The 19,100-nt window shown below is 35.5% G+C and overlaps 1 protein-coding gene across 4 annotated transcripts in view; it reads right to left on the reverse strand.

Annotated features, from left to right (window-relative positions):
* Nucleotides 1-19,100, reverse strand: part of Sbf2 (SET binding factor 2) — a 307,904-nt gene that overhangs the window by 93,691 nt on the left and 195,113 nt on the right. For all 4 annotated transcript variants that reach the window (XM_070035292.1, XM_070035290.1, XM_070035293.1 and 1 more), the window contains one exon: nt 13,488-13,556. In XM_070035292.1, the coding sequence (XP_069891393.1) occupies nt 13,488-13,556 (69 nt within the window). The remainder of the gene's footprint in view (nt 1-13,487; nt 13,557-19,100) is intronic.

Here is a 19,100-nt window from a genome sequence, read left to right on the forward strand (position 1 = left end):
CGCCGGTGGCTCATGCCTGTAATCCTAGCTACTCCATGAGGCTGAGATCTGAAGATCACAGTTCAAAGCCAGCCCGGGCAAGAAAGTCTGTGAAACTCTTATCTCCAATAAACCACCAGAAAACTAGAAATGGTGTTGTAGTTCAAGTGGTAGAGTGTTAGCCTTGAGCTGAAGAGCTTAGGGACAGTGCTCAGGCCCAGAGTTTAAGCCCCATGACCAACAACAAAAAAAAATAATATGGGCACATCCTCCCCTTTTCAAATTTCTGCATGTAGATGGCTATAACTCAGGTGAAATAGCTAATGGAAACCCTAAGTGCTATAAAAGGAACAAGGAGGACAATCACTCTAGGCTACTTCCTGCTGAGAGAGGTTAGAATGGACACAATAGTCTGGGATTCACCAGAAAGGGTCTTTTAGGAAGATGAGTATAGTCTGTTTACTGTTCCAGTGGATCATGGTAAAACCGTGGAGTATATTTTTTTCAGCAGCTTGAAAAGATGTACAGTTCTGCAGAACTTTGTTTTCATGTCTCTAACAATAATAATATTCTATTTTATATTCCATTTAGAACTATTGTTGCTCAAGAATATGCTGAAATGTCACACAAAAACATCTCTCAGAATTACACAAGGTACAACAGCATTTATCAGATTTCAGCAGTCAATGTGGTAAAATTTAATAGTGACAAAGAGTATTAAGATCTGTATTAAAACAAAAATGATCAAGGGATAAGGTTCTTCCCCCCCCCCTCCCCAGTCATGGGGCTTGAACTCTGGCCCTGGGTGATGTCCCTGTACTCTTCAGCTCAAAGCTAGTGCTCTACCACTTGAGCCACAGCACCACTTCTGGTTTTCTGGTGGTTTATTAGAGGTAAGAGTCTCCTGCCTGGGCTGGCTTTGAATCATGATCCTCAGATCTCAGCCTCCTTAGTAGCTAGGATTACAGGCACGAGCCACTGGTACCCATCTAGGGTTTTGTTTTTTTGTAATATTCTTTTGCATTTGTTTGTTGTAGACTGGGGATGAGGCTTAGCAGTAAGAGTGCCTGCCTAGCAAATGCAAAGACCTGGGTTCTAAGTTCAGTATTGTCAAAAAAAGTATGATAAGAGTAAAATGTGGGTTGCTCAAACCTATAATCCTAGCTACTTGAGCGATATAAATGAAAGACTAACAGTTTGGAAGTCAGCTCAAGCTAAATTTTAAAAAAGCTGGTAAGATTCCATCTTGACCGAATTGGTTCATACTAGTGGCTTAGAGAAGCACAATTAGGAGACTAGTAGCCCAGGTGGCCCTAGCATAAAGTGAGACTTTATCTTGAAAACAACCAACACATAAAGGGACTAGTGGAGTAGCTCAAGTGGTAGAGTATCTGTCTAGCAAACATGAGGCCCAAGTTCAAACCCTAGTACCCCCCCCCATACACAGACACACACAAAGTATAAAAGCAGTTCTTGTATTGTTCCTATTTTTGCAAGTTCTTTTAGATGATATGATTAAAATGTCAATGACTTATTGGGTTTAAAATCTAAATATGAAGGTATTAATCAACTAAATATAAACATCTGTAAAGAATGTATACATCAAATCCTTTCCCAATAGACACTTTTGAAATGAGAGACTGTATCTGAATGTTTCTGAGTCAACTGATTGCAAATAGGAAGTGATCTGCTACAAAATTCTATATTTTTTATTTATTTATCAATTGCTTGAATTGCAAGAAATGTAATTTTCAAATTTTAGAGAAGGAATAGAATTTTTTGATACTGGGGCTTGACTATGGACCTTGTGCTCTCACATGGCATTTTTGCTCACAGTTGGTGCTTTACTAGATGAGCCACACCTCTAGTGAAATATTTTGCTGGTTCGAGAGGGAATCTCACAGATTTCTGCTTGGCTGGCAGCAAAGTTTTTTTTTTTTTAATTAAAAAATTGTTTAAAACATTTATGGTATTGGGGTTTGAACACAATGCCTCAAGTATGCTAAAGTACTCTACCACTGAGTTAATACCCCAAAGCAGAAAAATGTCTATAATTTATTAATATCCATCCTTAGAGATATGTGCTTTAATTATTTTGATGCTTACAGGTACTGGAGATACACAGAATGCTTGCTGAATAATAAAAGGTTACTTATGTATTTTTTAGGTTTCTAAGATTACCATTCTAAATCTAATTTTATTTGCTGAAAAATCATCCAAGGATATAATTAAACCAGCTAACTACTCAGGAGCCTGGGGTTCAGGGGATCGCAGTTTTAGCAAAGTCCATGAGACTGTCTCCAAAATAACCTGCCAAAAGCTGGGCTGGGTGTATGGATCAAGTGGTTTAGTGCTAGCTGGGCAAGCAGGCTAAGCAAGCAGGAGAGACTAAGTTAAAACCTCAGTATCATAAATCAACCAACCAATCAAACCAAACCAAACAAACAAGTGTTCCCAAACCAACTAATTTTTCATAGTCAGTCCAGATGGTTCTGACTTCTTTCTGTTAACTCCCCATTATCAGTACCAAAGCACTGCCATGACTGAGGGTTTTCTCTGCTTTTATATCCTCAGCATTTAAACAATTCTTTGAAAGTGATTTCTCTTTATGTCTCTCATATCATGTGAAAATCTATCAGAGACAGAGACAACCATAAAGTAACAGAAATTAAAAACAGGCCTCATGAGTTAGGTACAGGATGTTTGCACTTTATAGACATAAGGGGAATTTGCTGAATCACTGAGTTGAGTATTTATAGTACTTCATAATCTATTTTTTGCTGTAATAATTTCTTCTGTAATTCAGCAGCTCCTCCACAAATCCCCATTAAATCTATGACATCTCAAAAATGTTAACAATGCTGACTAATATGAAGGAAACAATGCTACCTAAGCAAAATTAAACTAAGGAAATAATCTATTTAAAACATTCTATTTAGGGACAAGCAGTTAACAAAAGTTTGCTTGTATTATCCATAAAGATTTACATTTTTCATTGTTTTATAACTATGATATCAGGCTGTACTTTAGCAAAAGTTTTCTAATTCCTATCATAAGACTATATAGTCTATGCCCTAATGAAAATATGAAAGCCCACAGAAAATCAACAAAAGTATCAAATCAGCAAGAATGTCCTGTGTTTCTCAGAGCAACACACCAGAACCCTGAGGCCATCCCTAAGAGGTGCAGGGACACAGAAAAAAGACAGAAGCCCATTGGAGAAGGTTGAGAGCTCATTTCTAGAAAGACATTTCTCTCCTACTATTGGTCTGAGTCAAATGTTTAGCATAGTTAAGGGCAAAAATCTTTGTTTACTGTCACAGCTACAGTACAAGGGAAAAACCATTTATCACAGATGAAACTAAGGAAGTACACATAATAGGATTTTGCATATTCCATCCCATTCTTAAGGGGAAAGTGACAAGTGGAAGACTGCTTTAGTTCTAGCTGGAATTACAGACAGCTTGAAGGACAGAACAGAAGGCCAATAACAGGTAGGATAGAATAGTAATTAAGAATGCTGATCTGTTCTTCACTGCTATACAGCAGACAAGGGCCTCATATAAAAAATATACCTAGAACTCAAAAAATTAAAACCCACAACAACAAATCCTCAAAGAAACAACTATCCTATTAATAAGTGAGCTAAAGAGTTTAAAAAAGACTTCTCTGGAGAGGAAATAAGAATGACCATGAAGAAATGTTCAGCATAGGTCACCACAAAAGAAATGCAAATCAAAACCACATTGAGATTCCACCTCACCCCAGTTAGAATGGCCATTATCAAGAAAACAATAACAGATGTTGGCGGGGATGTGGCCAATACACTGTTGGTAAGAATGTAAGCTGGTTCAACCACTCTGGAAAGCAGAATGGAGGTACCTCAAAAGACTAAACATAGAACTTCCCTATGACTCAGCAATCCTACTCCTGGGCATTTATCCAAATGATCACAAGGCCACAATAAACTACCAGCACAAGTATGTTCATTGCAGCATTATTTACCATAGCTAAGATATGGAACCAACCCAGATGCCCCTCAATAAATGAATAGATCAATAGAATTCTATGCTTCCATCAGACAGAATGACATTGCCCCATTCATAAGGAATTGGAAAGACTTGGAAAAAAATCCTATTAAGTAAGCCAGACCCAAAGAAACTTAAGCTCCAGGTTTCTTTCATTTGTAATAATTAGTATATGTCTAGGATAATCCTAGCAGAGAATCACAATAGTTCAATAGCTATGTACATATGACCATATAAAATGATGCTAATTGAAATGAACTCCAAACAAGGTCTTTTTTTGGTTGTTGATCTTGTTGTCATCAATGTACTGTATCAAGTTCTTTCTTTTTATTTCATTTTTCTTTTTCCCTTTGGTTTATCTCTGGCAATTACTATCTGTTTGGGGAAGGGAAGGGGAATAACAAAATGGTGAAGCAAAGACAAAGGATGACCCAATGTAATAATGATACTCACAAAACACTATGTTGGAAATGAACTTTACAATTTTTTTGGGGGGGGGAGGGATAGTGGGAGAAAAATGAAGGAGTAAGTAATAGGTAACAATGTTGGACAATACCTTACTTATGTAACTGTTACCCCTCTGTACAGCACCTTTACAATAAAAATAAAAATAAAAGAATGTTGATCTGTAGAACTCTGACTAAGCACTGTGAGCACAGGAACTATGTTTATTTTATGTTTCAATGTATATCCAGTGACAGATGATATAGATATTCAATTGGTAGTCCATTCATATCCTTTCATTTAGCCAATATTCATTGTATACTTACTATATGCCAGAGTGGCACTGGCATATAGTAAGTGCTTTTATATGCACCATTTCATCTCATCTTTAGCTATCTCTATTTCAGACATTCATTTAAGATTTCAAGTTTGAGATAAAATTTAAGTCCACATCTTTCTGAATCCAAAGTTTAGGCTTTTTCTCACATGTATCAAGAATTTACAACCAGAACTAAAATCTAGAGGTTGTAAAGTTAAAATCCTACTAGCTGAACATTGCTGCAGAGATGTGTTTTATTTGGCTGTGAAGAATTTTTAAAATCTAAGGTCAATTTAAAAATGAAGAGATTTTAAATGAAAGCTAACGTTTCCAGTTTCTTTGGAAAACACCAGAAAATGTTGTACCAGTTGCTGAGGCTGGGCAGTAGCTTCCCTTTAGATAGGATGCCAGTTCTTCATTTGGCCTGTATGATTTACATTTGTTTATCTTTTGTAGGTATTTGGTCTACTTACAGCCCTTGTTATCTCTTTGTGAATTTCTCCCTAAGTTCCCTAATCAGCATTTGTCTGTTATAGCCTCTCTTCCTCTCAGTCCTCTTGACCTACATTGCTTTAACTTTCTCAACACACAATCATACTATTGGCCTGTTTAGAATTGTTACTTTTTAGTGCCCAGAAAATAATATTAATCTAAACTCCTTTAAGTGACATTCTAGGCATTTTGTGATTTGATTCCAAATTGTCTTTCCCATCCTATTTTCTATATCTAATGAGTGAGTGGATTGATGTTATACTCAAAGGAGGGATCAAGTGGCCTGATAAAAAATTCTCCTCTTTATGATATTTTTATCAACAAGTGCTGCATTCCCAGCACTCAGTAGGCTGAAGCAGGAGAATTATGTGTTTGAGGCCAGCCTAGGCTGCACAGTGAGACTCACTCTCTTTCTCTCTCTTTCACACACACACAAAGAATTACACATGTAAACCATAAGAGATTAATGCTCTTTCACCCCTTTTCAACATAGTAAGCATTTCTTAAATATTTAAAATTACAAAAATCCCATTTTTCAAGACAAAGAAGAAAAAGAGGGAAACAGATAAAAGAGAAATGAGCTGAAACAATACTTAAATAAGATTCGCTGGACAGAAGGCTCTACCCAACACTTAATCTAAGATAAACTATAACCATATACCTTTCGGAGTCTGAAGATATACTTAATACTCTTCTGTGGGGCTAGGTACTGTCACATGAAAGTTTAAAAAATTTAAAATGAAGCTACTCAGAGGTTGTCTGAGGAAGAAAAAGTAACTGTTCATTGTTATACAGTGTGTAACATCTTCCTAAAGAGAGTGATGCTATAGAATTTCAAAGCTTATCATTCCAAATAAGGCATTATTTAAAAAAAAAAATTAGGCACAATCCTAGAAGATTCAAGTCCTGTTGGACCAATTTTTCATGATAATACTTTGGCATGGGACATGCCCAGTTGTCAGCTGCAATGCACTTCCCAGAAGTCATGTCAGCTTCAGTTAAGTTTCTTGGATAGGAAGAGAAAAGATTTAAGCTTTGGCCAAGTATACGCCTACAACTCTCCTCACCTCCCCAATTAAACAAATGTACTTGTTTTTGTAAGAAAAATAATAAAGCAAAATTTGTTGGTTATCTACAACTTTCCTTGTAATACCACAGATCTTTGTAATAATGAGTCAAGTCATCAAAAAACACAACTGGGAAACCAATTACTTAGCAAATACACAAGAATTCTTGTCCAATACAAATGCTTCCTTAACGTGGGAGACAGGAAAAATGCAAACACCAGCCAGAGAACATTTCAAAGTATCCTAGGGCTTGCTTGAGTAGAAATAAACCACTTTAATATTTGTTGAGAGTTTTGAATTGCCACTCTCATTGTTATTTTATAGAAAAACTCCTGTAACATTTATAGATATTGGGATATCTGTAAAATTTGATTATGACAATGAGGAAGAATTATTAATGGTGACATAATATACAACCGTATAATACAAGTAATAAAAGTATTTGTAATATGTAAAGTAATTCAGCATGGATTATTATTATTATATTATTATTATTATAGATTATTGTTCTGTTTTTCTGGAAATACCTTATTAATCAGTATTTACTTTAAACTGGGCTTTACTGTAAAGTTAGTAAAATATTATTTAATTCATTATGATTCTCTTTCTCGAGCACTTGTAATAGTTCTTTATTCATATCTAGACTTCACAGATCTACATAAGAACACTAATGATAATACCTACTACTTCCATGGCACTGGATATATTCAGGTAGGTATTATTTATTTTTGGTGGTACTTGGGTTTGAACTCAAGACCTTGTGCTTACTACTATGAGCCACCTCAGCTCTTTTTGCTTTAGGTAATTTTCCAGATGGAGTGTCACTTTTTTGTGCCAGTCCTGGGGCTTGAACTCAGGACCTGGGAGCTCTCCCTTCTATAAATCCTCTTGACTATTTTTAGGTTGCATTACTATATAGGCTCAGTACAATTAGAATTAACTGGACAATGGTCTGAGTATTGATTCTTGTATCTATCTACTCCTATCAGCAATGTAGAGGGGAAAACAAAGCTGAGTTTGACAAAAGGAAGAAAAGACAAAGGCAGGCAAGTAATAAATTACAACCAATCACTCAGCAACAGTTATTAACATTTAATCCTCATAATGACCCAATAAGGAAGATAAAATTATCAACCTTATTCATACTGGAAGACTATGCCCCTGTCTGGTGGTATATTCCTGTAATTCCAGCACTTTGAGAAGCTGAGGTAGGAAGATTACAAGTTTGAAGCAACTCATTAGTGAGACTTTGTCTTAAAATAAAAAAAATTTGAAAAGACTGGGGACATAGATCAGTGGTATAGCACTTACCCAGCATCAGATCCCAGCACCACAAACAAAAACCACAGAAACAAAACCCAAAAAACAAAGAAGAAAACCCTATGGTGACAGTAAAAGTAAAAAATAAAACGTGTCCAAGGTTACATAACTATTAAGTCCTTTGTAATGTGACTCTTGCTGTCTACTACTAGAAAACAAGTATTAACACATGTACATGTTTACTCATACATACATACACACAAAACTGAAGAATGGGAAGTAAAAGTGCTAGAGAGTAATAGATAAAATGTTAAATAAGCTTATCCAGGCAGGCTTCACTGAAAAAGTGACATTTATGCACTCACCTGCTCTATCATTTTTTCCGTATGCCTTCCTTTAAATAATTTTAGGGGGAGAATTGTGAAAAGGGTGACAGTGATCAAGGCGTATTGTAGTAATAAACTGCTCCATTGGATGGCAACTCCTTTGTACAACTAGTTATAGATAATACAAATTTCTAATAGGTTTTATTGTTCTATTTTTATACACTTAAGCCATTTACTTGGACTATTTTCATCCTCATTTGTGCTACTTGTTTGCCCAATCCACTCCTGCTAATGCCCTCAAACATCTGTTTCTCTTAGCCCTAACCCCCAACCCAGTTGATCAATAGCTTTCTGTATGCTGTTTTCATATATAATTGCAATGCATTTCAAAATTATTCATCTTTTTTTCCATTTCCCTTCTATTCTTTGTAGTCCTTTAGACTCAGATGTTGTGTTTGTATATTCATACATATACCTACATACAAATATAATTATGCATATAGGAATAAATAGGCATTTACATGTCCATGAATAAGTATGTCTTTTAGGTCTATCTTCCACATATAAGCAAAAGCATATGATGTATTTTTTAGTTTGTCTTGTTCAATATGATGTCCTGCAAGTCCATCCATTTTCCTGTACATGACATGATTTCATTTTTCTTTATGGCTAACTAATGGACTTGGGGCTTCAAGTTCTCACTCAGCTTTTTCACTCATGATTGGCATTCTACTACTTGAGCCATGCCTCCACTTCTGGCGTTTTGCTGGTTAAGTGGCGATAAGAATCTTAAGGACTTTTCTACCTGGGCTGGCTTTGAACCGTGAGCCTCAGATCTCAGCCTTCTGAAGAACTAGAGTTACAGACATGAGCTACTGGTGCCTGGCTTCATGTATTCTTATGTTGCCTAAAATGACTGTTTCACTATCTTCTTGTAAGTTTATGTGTTATTCACATTTGTATTTCTAACACTTGAGACTTGGTAGTAGTTCTTCTGAACAGAATAGGACTGCATTTCAAGTTTGCCTCATTTGAATGAACAAAAGGGCTCCAACTTTTAGTTATCATAAAAAGGTCAAAATATTTAGAAAAAATGCTCCAAGTTAAAACAAAAGAAATTAAAAAATATATTCACTAGAAAACAAAATAGTTAATCTGTTCTAAAGATTCTCTGTAAATTATTCCATAGTTGCTTTCTCTCAGTTTACCTATATAGTGAATAGACTAATTTTAATGAAAAATAGAAGTCCAAACGAATTATAGTACAGTTTCTCAGAAGCAGAGACTTTCAGGAGCACTAGGAAAAAGACTGGCCTTCAAAAATTGAAAGGAAAAGTAAGCCATAGGAGAGGTTACGCTGAAAGGGAGGAAGAAGAAGGAATGTCAAATTGTTCTAAAATACGAGCAGAAATGAAGGGAGGAAATAAAAGCAACAACTAATTCTCTAGCCATTATAAAATTCTAGTGTACCAGATTTCTGTTGTAGTAAACACACTCACATTTTTCTCAACCCAAATGTAGATTTTTTTTTTTTTTTGGTTGGTTGTGGGGCCTGAAATCTGGGTCTGGGCGTTGTCCTTCAGCTCTTCAGCTCTAGGCTAGCGCTCCACCACTTGAGCCACAGCGCTACTTCTGGCTTTTTTCTGCTTATGTAGTGCTAAAGAATCGAACCCAAGGCCTCATGCATGCAAGGCAAGCACTCTACCACTGAGCCACGTTTCCAGCCCCCCAAATGTAGAATTTTTGTTTTTTTATTTTTTTTGGGGGGGGGTCCTGTCATGGGGCCTGAACTCTGAGCCTGGGCGCTGTCCCTCAGCTCTTCAGCTCAAGGCTAGTGCGCTACCACTTGAGCCAAGCACCACTTCCAGCTTTTTTTTTTCTGCTTATGTGGTGCTGAGGAATCGAACCCAGGGCCTCATGCATGTAAGGCAAGTGCTCTACCACTGAGCCACCTTCCCAGCCCCCAAATGTAGATTTTTAAAGAACTTTTTATCATTTATCAAATAAAAATCATAACAAAATACCTTTTTGAAAATATTGCTATACCATTTTTTTCTAGCTGCAATCTTGGTACTATAAAAAGTTTATTTAGATTCTAAGCTGCAATCTTGGTACTATAAAAAGTTTATTTAGATTCTATCAGAATTATGTACAAACTGTCAATTAGGGTCCATATTAAAGAGTAAGGCACAAGTCAGTATTGAAGTAACTTCTAAATCATCATAGAAACACAAAAAGTATTTGTTGTAATTTGAGCATTTTGTGTTTTCTATTAGAGATTTGTAGAAATTGGAGACTATAAATCCTATGACAATCATTTAAATCATAGCATCCAATTAATTGGCATTTCTTCCCCTTGTGCACTCTAAGCTAAAGCTTAAGTATGCTAGACAAGACAGTATGGATGCTAGACAAATAATACACATGAAAATGTCTGGGAAAATTAGGGGATAGTAGTGCTGTCAATTCACTATCTCTAGGCAAAAGGGAAAAGAAAAAAATGTTTTCAGAGGTGTACTTCATTGAGACTCATTGAAACATATTTTAGTTTTACTGGAACTTGCGGGGGGGAGCAGTAGTTGTGCTTGAACTTAGGGTTTTGCACTTGTAAGGCAGGAGCTCTACCACTTAGGCCACATCTCTGTCCTTTTTATTCATGTGTGCTCTACCACTTGAATCATATTTCCAGCAATTTTTGTTCTGGTCATGCTTTTTGACCAAGCTGGACTGGACCATGATCCTCTTAGTTATGCTTTATGCTGTAGCTCAGCCAACAGTTGCACATAACTATATCCAGTTTTGTTTTCTGTTGAGATGGGGTGTAATTAATTCTTTTGCATGGGCTGGCTTGCAATTGTGATCCTCCTAATCTTAGCCCCTTGTTGTGAATGAATGAAAGGAATGTACCCTAGTGTCCAGCTATTGGTTGAGATAGGGGTTTCATGAACTTTTTGCCTGAGCTGGCCTCAAATCTCAATCTTCTTGATCTCTGTCTCCTGAGTAGCTAGGATTATAAGCATGAGTCACTGGAACCTGATAGCTAGCCTCTTTACTCTTTTTCAGTTTTTAGAACTGAATAAAATTATTTAAAGTATGATATGTGGTTTGAGTGTTATAGAGATTAGTAATTAAGACTGGAATGGAATAAAAAACCTGTGGCTGCTGTGGTGATGACTACCAAGTGAAACCAGAAGCACATGGCCAAATAAAGGTGATGAAACTGATGGAGGCTGTACATCTATTCAATACATCCTAACATTGAGGGATGACACAAATTATTTGGTGTATAGTCATGCCAATGCTTAATCACTACAATTCTGTAAATACATAAAATCACTGACATACACTTACAATGGGTAAATTTTCTTGTATCTCAATAAATCTGTTAATAAATATTTTGAATGGGTAGATAGGAGAAAAGAATCTTTACATGCAAAAAAAAAAAAAAAAAGAATCTTTACATGCACAATAAAGTGAGAGTCTTGAAGAATGTTGTTCTGTTAAGACTGGTCCCTAACTAATGCTTAGGAAGTAGGACCCATTTCAACTTACAAAACAGCTTCAAAATGTCAAGTGTATGTGGGAGATCTTTGTAATTTGGAGTCTTTATTTCAGGGTGCTTGGATTTAAGATAAACAGGGCATTTACTTTTGCTACTAGGGTAAAATAAATAATGATGGGTAGCAAAGGAAAATGTATGAGCTCCCCTAAGATCATTTTAAGCATCAATATCTAACTGATATGCTTCAAAAAAAGTAAGTTAAGGAGGGCTTTACACATTTTGATAGATTCCAGGAAACTCTCTAAAAACTTAGGTTACAAAGAACTGCAATAAGATGACTCTAAGATACATAGGTCATGTAGGGAGAGGGCATTAAATGCTGGCTTGTGATGAAGAAGCTTAAAGCCTTCATAATTTCCCATTGCTGTTTCTGGGAAGGAATAACACAAATTTTAGTTCAATTTCATTCTATTGGCTTTCTCTCACTCTACAATTTTTTTTTCTTCTAGGAAAGTAACATTAAAATAAGAACTCTTGCTTTAATTAGCACTTAGTTTAACAATCTGTTAACAAATAGGACCTAAGGAAACAAGTGTAAGACAAAGGTTATGCATTAACTTTGAAATGGTCCTCTACTGTCCATATGTGAATAATGAATACAGAAGATATTAGAAAGTATGTTTATTGAAGGTAAGGACTATTTATTATTCATCTATGACTTTGTGTCAGACATCATGTGAGAAAATAGTATGAATAGTATGATTCCTTTCACTTTTAGAAAAAATAGATAATTTTTATCTGTATATTTGGGAAATAACATATGACTCCTGTTTAAATCATATATTCCCACTACCCTAAGGAAGAAAATGGGGTAGAGATAGAAAAGGAAGCTTTTATTTCACATTTTATAGCTTTTCACAATATAGAATTTTCTAATTATGTATACATATTACTTTATCCAAGAAAATGTCCATCTGGTGAGTGGTATGATGGACTAGTTACATTTTTAAGTTATTTCCTATATTAGAGAGAGTATTAAATTCTAGGAGCCATGTCAGTATTGTTGCTGTCACGATGCTCACTGAAAAAGTAACTTTACATGTTGAGATGTTCAATAGTACAACTATAGTTGTACTAAAGATTATTTATTATAGTACTTAAAAAGTAGTAAGTAGCTGAGTCCATTTCCTAAGGCACTGTTGAGTAAGTCTCAAGACTTAGCGACTTATACTAGGTGGAAAATATGAGGGTGGCTCATCTGCAATTTGCAGCCAGGCTAATGCATGTACTTCTTGAATTAAGAAAACCAACCAAGAACTAGAAATAATTTTCCATAAGAGGCAAATCCAGAAAATATCCAAGAATCAGTGTGGTCTACCTTACTTAACCCCTTTGTATCAATTTTCAATGCAGTGACTCTTCCAAATCTATCCCCTCCTTTGCAATGCTCTGTGAGCACAATGTTTGGTATTGTCAAAATAACATACTTTAGGGACTCTTCAGTAGGAAGTGGTTTTTCTTCTATCCCTGAAGTTTCAATGGTACAACAAGTGATGGTTTCCCTGATAGTACTCTAGAAGATCCAGTGGCAACATAAACAGGTACCCAGTAAGTGTTGCTAGCATTCATGCCTGCCAATCTTGGTTTGGACCACCTCAGAAAACAATGTTGTCAGTGGCCACTTCAACAGGACATGAATTGACCTACATTGGAGGAGGAACCCTCTTCCCAGTTTCCTTTTTTGAGTATTCTGCCTAAGCCCTAGAGGAAGCAGCTGCTTCCTCTGTTCACCTTTTATTGTTTTAGAAGTCTCATGAATTTTAGTCTTAAACAGTAGGCAGAAAAGAATGTAAAAAAAAAAATCAATGTATTACAGAATCTCAGGTGTTATGAAGAAAATAAAGCAAGTTGAATGGGGGAGCATACTGTAGTAATGATTTAAGGTTTGATATTAAATTTTCTACATATAGCATGTAATAAATGTTATGACAAATATAACCATAGGTACATCGTCAGTACACTAAGGACAAGATTAATGTACTTCCATTAATCATACAGAGATCAACTTACCCTATAGAAAGCACTGGTTAGAGGGAGTAATGCTGCAGCAATGTTATATTCTTCTAAACTTGAACAATCCTTAAACAAAAACAAATAAACATTATTAGGATATTTAATAGAAATCACAAATATATGGAGCCCTAAATCTGTGATACATTGTCTACTGTCCTGTGAAGCTGTTATTTTAAATTGGCACTAAGACACAGGTCAAGGATGGTAACAACTATCATCTCTGAAGCACTTCCTTTCAGAAATGAAGTAAAAACACCTTTAGGAAGGGTATCATTTTTATACACTATTGGTAAGCAGCTACTTTTTACTTGTTTCTTTTACAAAGGTTGTTAATATTAGAAGTTGCATAATTTATAAAAAAATTCTAGAGGTTTTAATTGATTTACCTATTGTCTAGGTTTTTTTTTCATTTAGTATGTAAGATGGGATGGCTTTTATTTTATTTTTTTATTTTTATTTTTTTGGGTCTGGTCGTGGGCCTGAACTCTGGGCCTGGGTGCTGTCCCTCAGCTCTTCAGCTAGTACTCTATCCAGTTGAGCCACAGCGCCACTTCCTGCTTTTTTTTTTCTGCTTATGTGGTGCTGAGAAATCGAACCCAGGGCCTCATGCATGCAAGGCAAGAACTCTACCACTGAGCCACCTTCCCAGCCCTGGGATGCCTTTTATAAGTAGTTGGGAGTATTTTTTCTTAGTGTTACATAAATGGGCTATTAATCAGGGAAGAAATATCACTAACATTGTGTGAAATGTTGTTAGGAAACAGCACAAAAATCTCAATTGGAATATTAAGTTGTGTAACTGTTGTGGAAAATAGTATGAGTCCTTGAAAAAAAGAAAAGAAAAAAAATCAGAATTATATAAAATTAGAAAACAGGTAATTACTCACTCCTGTAATTCTAGCTACTCAGGAGGCTGAGATCTGAGGATTGCGGTTCAAAGCCAGCCTGGGCAGGACCACCAGAAAACTGGAAGTGGCACTGTGGCTCAAGTGGTAGAGTGCTAGCCTTAGAGCTGAAGAGCTCAGGGACAGTGCCTAGGCCCAGAGTTCAAGCCCCGCAACCAACACCAAAAAAACAAACAAAAAACAAACAAAAAACAAACAAAAAATAGGATATACAGAGAAAAAAGGAGTTATTATGTACTCCAGCATTTCTAACTTATTGCCATAACCCCCCCCCAAATAAAGACAAAAACTAAAAGCAAAAAGCTATGTATTTGTACACTCACATAACTCGTGTGTGCATATGGAAATAAACATAATAAAACAAACACAATGAACATTAATTAGCTTTAAAAGAGGAAGGAATTTCTGACACATGCTATAAAATGGAGGAATCTTGAAGACATTACGTTTAGGTGGGTATATGCATAGTTTTATTAACCAGTCCTTCATTTGGCAATGCAACATAAAGTGAGTCATAGGTGGGACTGGCACAGTGCCTAAGGGCAACAAAAGCTGCAACTGTCCTCCTTCCTAGATGGTCAGGTACCATGAATAAAAACCCAACTTTAAACACTGTACTTTATTTCTGTCAAAATGCAAATTCCTGACCAATCAGTTATTCACACCTTAATTTACCATTATTCATGTTTGTGTGAACTGATTTTAAACTCACAGAACTTGAACCTTAGATACAAATTACTCTAGGGTAATTTCTCCACTTTCCAGATGAGAGAAAAAAAAAATAGAAATTTACCAGAGCATGACTAGAATCTATCAGTGCATGATTTTTCATGACACTTTTTATTCTTGTTTCATTCCATTGCTAGGGTAGAAATATGAGTTTTCTGAGCTTCCATGAATAATTTTGTAGTATGAGGAAAGCTAAGGTGACCTCAATAGGAGAGCAGTAGGAGGTTTAGAGCTGTATAAGTGTGTGGATATCATGGACAAAGGCTTAAAAGAAAAGACAGAGTCAGAATGCAAAGTAGAAATATACCATTGACAGCTTTGGTTTGTTTCAAAACTCCAGCATGGAGTACCAGGATGATTACTGCCCTGGGAAAGAAAGGAAAAGGCTTTCTTTCACAAGTCATGGCCTGGGAGACCACCTACCCTAAATTTAGGCAGTCTTGTCTAGCATAGATATACTAGGTACTATAATCTGATAATAATTCCAAGCATCATTAGTTCTGACAAACATTTTTTTAAGAATATACTCTAATGAGTATTGGAATAAGAAAAATCCCTAAAATAAAAAATCCTCAAATAGCTCACTTTCTCTGACACAACTTAAAAAAATAAGACATGCTCAAACTTCTTACACTTAATACCATAAGTCTACGTGTAATATTCCCTATATATTAAATTTAATACCTGCAATTAAGTTATCACATTTATTACTATATATTGGATAAACAAGTGACTCAATAAAAGAATAAAATTCAAGGAGAAAATAGAAAGTGAGAAAAAGGAGCTCAGAGTAGAAACCAGAAAGATAGCTATTTATGACTTATGTAGAGTAAGTAATGGAAAACCAAGACAGGAAAATCAAGAGTGATGTCAAGAGAAGAAAGGCTAATAATTTTGAATGTTTTAGAGGAAATTCATCAAAATAAAGAGGGAGAAAAGACCAAGTGCAAAGGGTTAGTGGCTTCTGACATGATTAGGATACAGATTAGTTTTTTTTTTTTTTTTAAAGGAAGGTCATAGATAGCTGCTTTAAGCAAGATTCATTCTTGGAAAAAAATCTAATTTCTATAGGAGAGTAAAGAATTCATATGTGTGTGTGGAGGGGAAGGAGGATTGGGTGGTGGGGTGGGGAGAGGATGGGAAGGGATGGGAAGGGGAAACAAAGGAGAAGGCTACAACGCTTGATAAGAAACGTACTCATTATCTTGCCCATGTAATTGTAACCCCTCTGTACAGTATTTTCACAATAAAAAAGAGCAAAAAAAAAATAAAAGAATTCATATGAAACAGCAGAATCCTTGACAATATCAGCAAATATAACATATGAAGAAAAAGAAGCTTGATTCTACAAGGAATATTAAGGGCTAAGTTTTTTGGTAGGGGAGTTTGTAAAGGCTGGTGGTAGAAATATCCTCAAACTGTTCTGTAAATATGAGCTCTGTATCTACTATTGGGAAAATACTGAGCAAACAAAATTAAGATTTTTCTCTCTCAGCAGGGTTTCTCAGACCTTTTTTTTAAACTATGGTTCTATCAGAGAAATTTGGCAGATAGTATTTTCAAATATAATTTCACTAAATTTAGTAATTTTGGATGTGGTCTAATTATATTGCCCTAGCAGTTCTCAAACTCAATCTCTAGAGTGCTGGCCCTAGAGATATGCACTATCCTGAACTGGCTAAAACATATGTTGACCATAAAAAGACAATGAAAATGTCTTTGTGGGCACATTACATCAAGATCTGATCAAAATACATAATCATGGTAGCACAGACTTTGAAAGGAAATAGAACAGGGTAAGACCAATTTTCTTTTTTTTAAGACAGGCTCATGCTATGTGTTTATGCCCAGGATGGCTCTGCAATACTCTTCCTGGGTGCTGAGATTACAGATGTGTACTACCACATGTGGCTATGAATTAAACATATAATCATTAAGACAAAAAACATTTTTAGAGATAAAAGCACTGCAAATAGTAAATAGCTCAATTTAAGAAGCTATAACAATTTAAAAAGTATATACACTTAATAATAGCCTCAAAATATATGACAAAATAAACAAAAAGGAAGATTCACAATTGTACTGAAATTGTAATAATTTTTTTTTTTCGGTCCGGTTGTGGGGCCTGAACTCTGGACCTGGGCGCTGTCCTTCAGCTCTTCAGCTCAAGGCTAGTGCTCTACCACTTGAGCCACAGCACCACTTCTGGCTTTTTTTTTCTGCTTATGTGGTGCTGAGGAATCGAACCCAGGACCTCATGCATACAAGGCAAGCGCTCTACCACTGAGCCAACTTCCCAGTCCCTGAAATTGTAATAATTTTCTTTCAAGAGTTTGACAAGTCAAACAGGTAAGAAACTAATATTCAGAAGATTTACAGAAAAACCTCAAAATTAGAGTTACTGAATACAAAAGCTAGAACTAGTGGATACACATAGGAAAATACATATAAAAATCGATTTGATCTAATGGACACTAGCTGCAACTGGATGTGTGCCACTGTGCCTGGCTTGACAGTATTGTTACTGTAGTGAATTAGAAGCAGTATCAATATTCATGACAAGTGGCAGAATATTTGGGTAGACCTTGCAGAATGTTACAAAGTCAAAGAATCAATAGGAACAAATGGTATAATTAGGTATTCAATTTTTAAAGAAAAATAAAATGATACTCCTTTGTGTAACAATTTTCACTCATTCAACAAATACTTATTATCTACTGTGTGAATCTAATGAAGTCAGCAAACTCTACCCTAAGAGGGAAAACAGGTAACAAGTAAGAACGCATTTTAAAGGAATGAGATAATTTGTGGCTGAATAGGATACATCTTTAAATGAAAGGGACAACTATATTCTCTTATGTTGTCTCTGAAGACCTTTGTTGGAATCTGGTTACTGGTTGTATAGATCTCAAGTTGGATCAAGTGATCTTTTGCTTTAAATTTTAAAAACATGGATTTTTAGATATAAAATAAACTATTTGAGTAATATTTCTCTTTCAGACATATGTATTAAGAGACAGGAAGGGAGAGGTAGAAATATAAATCAATGAGAATTTTCTACAAGGAGAATGATAAAGTCCATGGAAAGATGACTTTAGTGACCTACAATGTAAGAAGCCTAGGATAAATCTCCAGTACCAGGAAATGGGAAGAAAGAAAAAGGAAGGGAAGGAAAAAGAAGGGGAAGAAAGGAGAGGGAAGAGAAGGTGGACAGGGAAGAAAAGTAAAGGTGAGAGACTTTGAAGGCAGTTATTTCCTCAGTCATGTTTAGATTTTTATTTTAAAACAGGAGCTGTACAGAAAAACAATACATCTTTTTCCTATATAGTATTACTAATAGTCTCAATTATCTCCACAGATTTTTTTGAATACAATAATCCCAGAATATAGCAAAAAGGGTGAATCTTTTCCCTGACTTACTCTTTACCCACTTAGAACAGAGCTATGAGCTAGAATATCATTTGTGTCCTAGCACATCTGAATTTCTTTAACAGAAATGCCTTGCATGTTTCTGAAAACTGTCATGAGGCCCAAGGCAATAAAGTTCAACAGACTTGAGCTGTAATCTTCTCCCAAGGAAATGGTTGGAATGCCAAGATGCCTTTTGACTTTGATTTCACAGCAGGGCTTCATTTGTAATGATGCTGTCCAAACTTTAAATGACAACAGCTGTGATATGAAGCCCCTACATACTCATTTATAAAAAGTTCCCACAAATTAAAAAATTAAACAATGAGGGATTTCAACCCATGACCAATTAGCAGGGAGTAAGCAATCATAAAACATTTAGCCTAGAAAGAGCTATTCATTATCTTATAAGTGTTTACACATCACAGTTCATTTCTAAAACCTGCACACCAGTCAAATGTTGATTGCAAAATATAAATATGGAATTCTTTACAAATAACGTTAGAGACATTCTAACTTAATTAAATTGAAAGATGGAAAATTCTAAAACAATAAGAATACAACAACT

The sequence above is a fragment of the Dipodomys merriami genome, unplaced genomic scaffold (genome assembly GCF_024711535.1).
Source record: "Dipodomys merriami isolate MVZ:Mamm:240054 unplaced genomic scaffold, mDipMer1.0.p SCAF_25, whole genome shotgun sequence".
Taxonomy (NCBI): domain Eukaryota; kingdom Metazoa; phylum Chordata; class Mammalia; order Rodentia; family Heteromyidae; genus Dipodomys; species Dipodomys merriami.